Source organism: Urtica dioica, chromosome 4 (assembly GCF_054948205.1).
Source record: "Urtica dioica subsp. dioica isolate 48M chromosome 4, U.dioica_male_clone48M_v1_H2, whole genome shotgun sequence".
Taxonomy (NCBI): Eukaryota; Viridiplantae; Streptophyta; class Magnoliopsida; order Rosales; family Urticaceae; genus Urtica; species Urtica dioica.
The window spans coordinates 30,713,775-30,721,964 of NC_142759.1; the positions used below are offsets into that span (position 1 = coordinate 30,713,775).

Genomic DNA, 8,190 nt, shown 5'->3' on the forward strand with positions numbered 1-8,190 from the left:
AGGTCGTGCATCATGAGCTCATTGATGACTGGAAAACTCGACGGGAGCTGCATTGAACGCCCCAGGGTGCAGTGGGTGAAGGTCACGATTCGCGAGCTCACTGTGCCCAAGACCAGCGACGTTGACGTCATGACGAAGGAAGTACCACTAGTGGATCCTAGACAAGTGTTAAAACTTAGATCATCTGATGGTTGCTGCTCAAAGTTTGAAGCTGGTCTCTGGTCGGGCCGGAGGTTATAGCAGTGAGGAGTGGATAACCTTACGGAATGACAAGTGTTTTTAGGATGCGCGCGCATTAGTCACTTTTAGGTGATAGTTGCATCTTGCATTCTTGTACGCTTGTTCGCACGTCATATGCTTTGCATTAGACTATTTCTCTTCTTTCCTATGTTAGACTCCAGCTTGCTGAGTCACTCGACTCATAGTTCTATGTCCCTTGGTAATGCAGATAAGGACAAGGGGCGATGAAAGCAGCAGGAAGGCAAACCGAGACGGGAATAGTATCTCTTGACCTACGGGCTATGGGTTCCGACTCGGGAAGTAACCTACTATATAATATTATATATAATGTCGAGCTTTCCTAAAATAATATCCCGTGTATATGAGTAAGGTTGGGAGCTTCTATGTATATATATATGTATAAGGGTCGATATACGACTTTAAGTTATAAACGAAAAACGAAAAATTTCCCGAGATTTTTGATAACCACTTATATATTAAACGTTTCCACAATTTAAATTATGTTCTATTTTGTTTATTATATGTTTAATAAATTATATTTTTGCCTTGAGTATTTGATTTAAATATTATTGCATATACGATGACATGCTCGTGGTACGTGATGTTGGATTCGATAAGTCGCGGCTTGCGGGCGAGTTGACGACGCTCGTGGGTCGTGACATTTCCTCAAACACCCGGCTGAAACAACTAAAAGTTCACCGCCCGAAGCCTCCCGCGCGACGAACTTGGGGGGCTAATATTTTCGGTCGTTTTTGGAAAACCCGAAACATCGAGAAGACACGCCGCTCAAGGGGCCGATGGTCAGGCCGGAGGTCCTAAAGAGCAGCAAGCCTTCTGTCACGAGTCGACTGATAATTCCTCGTGTCAAACTCTCAGCTCCTCGAGTCGAGTCGTCCTCCACGAGTCGAGCCTTTCTACTCAAGTCGACTCATCATCCTCGAGTTGAGGTAACTCCTCGAGTAGAATTTCATGTCCACGAGTCGATTGACGAGTCCTCGTGTCGGCCCTAATTCCTCGAGTAGAGACTGTTATATTTCACGCAACTTGCATTAAATCCCGAGCCCCGAAGGCCCAACGGGCCGGATCATCAAAGATCACTAAGGCCCACAAACAGCCAACAAGACAGGCCGTGCACCGCGCGCCCCTCAAGGAAAACACGCACGCGCTCCTCAACAAAGGAATCGCGCGCCGCGCCAAGCAAGCCACGCGCCGCACGCCCCTCAATGAGAGAGCGCGGGTGTGGTCTTGGAAGCGAGGTGCGCACACGCATAAAGCACGGCGTGCCGCGCCAGGCAGTCTGCGCGCCGCGACCTAGCGCACTTGCGCCGCGTACGCACGCTGTGCTCCTCCTCGAGTAGGGCGCGCTCTCCAGCCCCACATGGACGACCTAAGAGCCTCTTAGGGCCCTCCAAGTGAGGGGTAATCCATCCCTTTCAATCCCAAAATAGTCTACTCTTTTCTATGCTTCTCTGGATGCCATCTTTGGCCTGAAGTACCATCTGCAAGATTTCTCGCGCTCAAAGATTCTAAAACGCTCCCGGGGACTCCCGAACGTCGCTTCTTCTAATCGAGCTCTTAATCTAGAGCCCATGAGCGCTCCTAGGATTTTCCACTGAAAATCCCCTACGCGTCTAGCACACTGGACGCGTCCACCATTTTCGATTGAAAATCGCCTACGCGTCATGCACGCCCGCCATGACAAGGAACTCTCGACTGAGAGTCTCCCACGCCTCTAAAAGAGAGAAAACGCACACTCTCTCTCGAGTCACTCGATCCTAGATTTCTGAGATTTCGCCAAGAACACCTCCGCACTCCGCCTCCTCTGACGAGCACATTCCCCAGGCTCCGCGCCTCATACAACATTACAAACGCCTTGAACTACGTTCTGACCTAATCCCTATTCGCACGGGTACGTAGGTAGCTTACACAAAAAGCACAATCACTACCCCTATTCACCACTCCTGTCCTCTGAGAAACCCTTCGACTGGAGGAAACCGAACTCGACACTTTCGAGTTCGCACCTTTGGCTCGGATGCGGCCACTTGGTCCGGCCTTAGGTCAAACCGCCCAAAGTTTTTAATCGTTGTTCATTTTCGTGCGACAAAAAATTACACCATCTCAAATCAGATGAAGATAAAAAAATAAAAATAAAAACTTAATAATCAATGATATACATTTACGTCTTAAAACCAAAAAGAATTATGAGTTGTATAATTTATCGTAATCAATAACATCTCAGAATAAAAAAAGTTCAAATCTAATTTGGCTGTACGATCAATAATCGACAGTAATATCTCAAATTTGGGTGTCGAGCATTCGTCGATCAGTCGCACGTGGACTCTGGTTTGATATCAGTTTGAGACGCACACCACACTTTGATATGGAAACAAAGAGATTCTTGCGTATTAGATCAAGAAAATTTTTTGGATTCAAGATCAGTATGGGTCGGTGTGACCCACTAGTCAAACGGCAAGAACCGAATCTGGCCGAACAACTACAGCTTGGTTTGGGAGACCCGAAAATGGTCAGGTCTTTGCGGGTCGACTTCGACGCGTTTGCGGGGCGATTTGGTTGGCCGGTTTTCTTGGGTCGTCGGTTTCGGGTCACATTACAAATATCTGAATAATAATAATAAATGGAGTAATTTAGCTAAATAGTCAATTTAAAGTAATGAATTTGCAAAATAGCCAAAGTTTGTCTAAAATTAGTGAAATAGCTCAAATGTGCAATAATTAGGTTTCGAAATTTATTTTGACTCTAGGATTAAATTTGTTGAAAGTAATAAATTATTTATAATAATCATCTAAGTTTTTAATCTTAGTGTCACAAAAAGTTGATAACGAAATTTTAACAGTTTGCTGGAAATTTGAAACTTTAATTATTTTATTAATCAATTAGTTTCACACGGCTATTTTATATAATTTTTCCTAATAAATGAGTCCCTAAAAAAATGATTAATAATTGGATTCTCAGCGACCATTATTACCAACTCAGTCGTGAGCAGGGTACGAAGAAAGAGGTCGACGAACCTTGTTGTGGGTGAGGGGCTACGGTCGTCTCTCTCTCTCGCTACTAATCGCCGCCACGACCGAGGCTGTGGATTTCCTCAAAGTTAAGACTAGGGTTTGTATAACGTACATTTGCAGTCGTGATTGTGCTTTGGATTTAGATTCTTAAAAAGTCAGAACTAATTTGGGTTTGTGTAGCATTCTATGCAGGCAGGCACGAAGCCAGTAGCAGTCCAGGGTGGGCTATAGTCCCCCCTCAATTTTTTTTTTTTTTTTTTGCATTTTTTGCCCCTTTTTCATTTTATTTTTACATTTGTTTACCCTCAAAATTTACATTTTCCCCCTTCTCTCCAACAACACTTCATGGTTATGTTATTGGAGCGCATTACTTCGGCCAAATGTCCTTTGAACCCAAGTAACGTGACAAAAATGACCAATAATTTTCTTTTTTTAGCCCAAACCTTATAGCTGTGATGAGTAGAAATAGCTTCCAATAAACGTTTTTCGTAATTTTTTAAATATTAGCCGTTCAGCTTTTTATTTTTCATAAATAACCGTTTTAATTTTTGAAGTGTTCATTTTGCCCTTAATAATTGTTAACTAGATATCAATAACGGTTGACCAGATTTCAATAAATGCTAACTAGATTTCAGTAGCCGTTAACTAGATTTTAGTATATCAATATTTTAAAACAGATTTCAATAACTGTTGATCAGATTTCAAAAACTGTTAACTAGATTTTAATAGTTGTTGACCAAATTTCATTAACAGTTAACTAGATTTCAATAACTATTAATCATATTTAGAACACAAGAATATTTTTTTCCGAAAAACAAGGTTACTGTTGAAATATTTTGAAAACATAAGTGATATATAAAAAGTGACGCACTAGTTATTTAATTTTTCCTTGTGATTATGCGTGGGAATGTAAAAAATGCTCTTGCCCACCATCAAAGGTAGTGGCATGTACTTGGATGATGTCTATTTGTGAAATCTTGCCAACTATCAAAGATATATGAATTAGGCTAGTTCACACAAGCCTAACCATTTCTAGTACTGCTTAACCCTGTGACTATCGAATTCATAAAATTTCTGAAAATAATGTACTGCTTGCCTATTTCTAGTTCTAAAACCATTTCCAATTTTAACGTAGATGAGATGTCTAGTTTTAGGCAGCTAAATGTAGACAATTCGATGCTTTGATGGAATGAAATGAGACTACGCACTCAAAAGTTTGATTTATGTTTCCCGTCAAATGAAAAAAAAAAAAAAAAAAAAGCTTTGTTGATATTTCACAAGCATTTGCTCGGATTTCTCATCTACTACGTAAAGTAAAACCAAGTGGTAATTATCCATATACTAAAACAAAAACCACCCCAAAAGCCAAAACCCCCACAGAAAGTTAGTGTTCTATGTGTCATTATTTATGGGGTGTCAGCCAAGAAAACCCCGAAGGAGACTGGTATCGACATAAAGAGGAGAGTCACTTGCTGTGTCTCTTGTTGCGAAAAGTGGGCAAATGTCTGGAGAAAGAATAAGGGCAGGCAAAGAAGCGGGCGAGGTTGTGGCAGCCTCTGTCCTGCGAGGCGGCGAGGCTGCCCAAATAGGTGGTGCCGTCGTAGATGTAGCAGAGCTGTTGCCAGAGAAGAATGGCGATGCCGATCTCCACCGACACGCTCGAGATGACAAGGTAGACGAGGACCAGCCCTCTCGCCGACACAAGCACCGCAAACGCGACCTCTCTCACAGCCCTCGTTCCCGTGCCCAGCGACAGCTCAGGCCACACGGCCAGCCCCGCGTACGCCGACATCAGCGACACGTACATCGTGCTCACCGCCGCCATTATCAGAAACACGATGAAGCACCGGTGGTTCGCTGTCCCCACACAGTTCCCGATCTGCGCTCGTTCAACACGATTAAGATCAGATAACAAAGTTTTCAGCTCAACAGTCATTGGGTATCAGAAAGATTGGAAGAGAGTTACGAATGGGCAGTGGTGATCCATGTCGAGAACGCAGGTTCCACAGGAACGGCAGTGATGCATTCTTGGAGACTTTGGGGCGCAACAGTCGTGGCAGAACGTGTAGTTCTCGAGCTCACCTTTCCCCACGCTCGGGTAGCTTCCCCACAACACGCTCGGAGGCGGGCCCGCTCTTCCAAACGCCGCCCGCAAGAACGTGTACACCGTCCCCGCCGACAGGACCACCGTAACCCCCGAATGGAACACTCCGCAGGAATATCCCACCGAGAACACAACTGGGTACACCGCCCATACCCCGCCACCTGTGCATCCCCAAAGCGACCACATCAAACCTTTGCCCTAACCATTTCATGTCTTGATATTCACACTTACATATGACGAAAGCCATGAAAAGGATGAGGACACACACGAAGAAACGGTCTCGAAGCCGTCTCAGCCAAAAGTACTTGCACCCGCGTCTCCGAGCATTCTGATTCGTTATCGCTCCGCACCAACCGCATTTGAAAACGGGCTCCCCGGGCGGAACCAGAAGCCTCAAACCGCAGCCCCAACAAATTGTCTCGGCCTCCTCGTGAATCAACGTTACAAATTGATCCTACAGTTTCATAAATCAGTACACAACCACTACTTAGTTTCATCAAGGAACCAATTTTTTTTTTGGGGGGGATACATTCTCATTGTCAGACATGACTCAATCAATGCCAAGAGACATGACCTATTCAAACTTCTTCCATGGAATTAAAGACTTGGAAGGACTTAAAAAATGGCTATTTATACACCGATGCCCAAAACAGGACACGATTTATTAAATTTTATTATTTTATTTTTACGATAATCAGTTTAAAGAACAACTCTTTATAAATCGCACATATATGAATTCCAAAAAAAGAGTCAACCAAACCAGATTAGAGAAGAGAAACAAAGAAAGCCAAACTAACCTCAGCCAAGTCGGCCATGGATAGGTTAGCCTTTGAAGATGACGATAAACCAGTTCAGGCTTTTCTTAGAAAGTGTCTCCCATATCCATAGGCACGACAAAGAACGAAGATTCCGAGGGAAAATCGGTTGGAGCTTAGCCGGATTGAAGCCGGTGAATTATACCAGTCAAGCAAACTAGAAAAATTTTCTTCCTTTTTTTTCTTTTTTTTTTTTTGTACGTTGAATGTTTTGGTCCCTTAACTTCAATAAACATAACAATGTATGCCCGAATTTGAATATTGTGTCATTTAAAAACCAGTGGATTGTCAACGTTGTAATAAGAACAGTAACTTGTAACTAAAGAGTGCTAATATGATAAATTTTTCATTTTTATAGAAAAAAAAGGGAGAATGAGCATAGTAGCCCAATCAGCCTATCAATATTAGTAGAATAGCCCAATTTTGAATAAATTAAAGGAATAGCCCATTTAATAATTGACTACCCAAATTACTCTCGCACTAAATTTACCCAACCCTAAACCTAAATTCGTTCGGTCCTTGTCCCTATCCATTTCACGCCACCACGAGACCAATCTCCGCCGATCCATTCCACGCCGCCGCTGATCCATTCCACGCTGCCGTGTCGTCGCCGATCGTCGTCTATCCAACCAGCGCATCTCTCTCGGCAACACGTAGAGCCCTTACGGTGGTACTCCAATTGCTGACACTCTTCGCAAAGGTCAGATCGGCAACAAGGTCAGATCGCGAAGGTCAATCTCATTTGCAAATTCATCGAGGTCAGTCTCACTTGAGTTTTGAAAAATATTACAATATAATCGGGGGATCGAGAGTCTCTCTGTTACGAGAAAGTTTCTCCGCTCGTATAGTCTCAATGCTTATTCTGTAATTAACTGAAAATGTTAATAATAAACTGAATGCTTTGCTTAATGTAGGTTAATGAATACACTGAATAGGTTAATGAGTTATGAAATTGCTTTGCTTCGGTTGAGTTATGGAATTGTTCGCATTAGGTTAATCAATTAACTGAATAGGTTAATGAATACACTGAATAGGTTAATGAGTTATGGAATTGCTTTGCTTCGGTTGAGTTATGGAATTGTTCGCATTAGGTTAATCAATTAACTGAATAGGTTAATGAATACACTGAATAGGTTAATGAGTTATGGAATTGCTTTGTTTAATGTAATGCTTGCATTAAGTTCATTAATTAACTGGATGAGTTAATCAATTAACCGAGTCATTGTGTTATGGATTCGATTTGCTTAATGTAGTGAACTGAATGTCTGCATTAGGTTAATTAATTTACTGAGTGCTTATTAATTTATGAACTGATTTATTATTCATTAGGTATTCAACTGATGAATCTGGCCATAGCGTTTATGAATCTGCCTGCATAAATCTGAAGGAAAATGGGGGTAAGCAACTGATGTAGTAACCCAAAGAGTGTATTTTTTTTATACATGAATATAGTGTACTCATGTATTTTGCAGTCCAAATATAAATGCAATTCAAGTAAATAGCTCGTTAATGCAAGAATAAATACACACACAAAGTTGGAGCACTTTGATCAGATCATCTCGAAGCTTAATGAACCGCAGCGACAACTGTTTAGCAGGTCAGCCTTTGGCTCGTTGTTACCGCTCCATCATGCTGAAGCATTGCCAAGTAAAGTCACGAGATTCCCTTCAAGAATCATCAATCATCTAGTCCTGAGGCTATGTCAAGGCAGCAACGAAAATGAGCTTACCTTCAAAATCAATAGAAAAGTGAGACGTTTTGGCATCAAAGATTATGCTCTCATGACAGGCTTAAACTGCCAAAAACCCACACAAGAGGAACTTGATTATCTTAAATCACGAAAGGTAATTAACCTAACTACATAGCTCAATTTACAAGACATTAAGTTATGCATTGTATCTAGATAAATATTCTAATGTAGTATTTGTAATTGAAACAGGTGGATGAGAATTCCGTCTTTTACAAGACATTCTTCGCCAACACACGACGAGTTACAAAGGCAGAC

General features: G+C 42.1%; 1 protein-coding gene and 1 long non-coding RNA gene across 2 annotated transcripts; one reads left to right on the forward strand and one right to left on the reverse strand.

Annotated features, from left to right (window-relative positions):
• Window positions 1-4,483: 4,483 nt before the first annotated feature.
• On the reverse strand, window positions 4,484-6,409 carry LOC149401480 (DHHC-type zinc finger family protein). Its single transcript, XM_089612529.1, has 4 exons — window positions 6,168-6,409; window positions 5,602-5,824; window positions 5,233-5,531; window positions 4,484-5,145 (listed from the first exon to the last, which is right to left on the reverse strand). Exons 1-4 carry the CDS (start codon window positions 6,183-6,185, stop codon window positions 4,732-4,734), a joined length of 954 nt encoding a protein of 317 aa, XP_089468655.1. The 5' UTR covers window positions 6,186-6,409; the 3' UTR covers window positions 4,484-4,731.
• Window positions 6,410-7,533: 1,124 nt separating this feature from the next.
• Window positions 7,534-8,190, forward strand: LOC149401481 (uncharacterized). The gene is made up of 3 exons (XR_016296805.1): window positions 7,534-7,582; window positions 7,658-8,029; window positions 8,125-8,190. It is a non-coding gene; the product is annotated as an uncharacterized LOC149401481 (long non-coding RNA).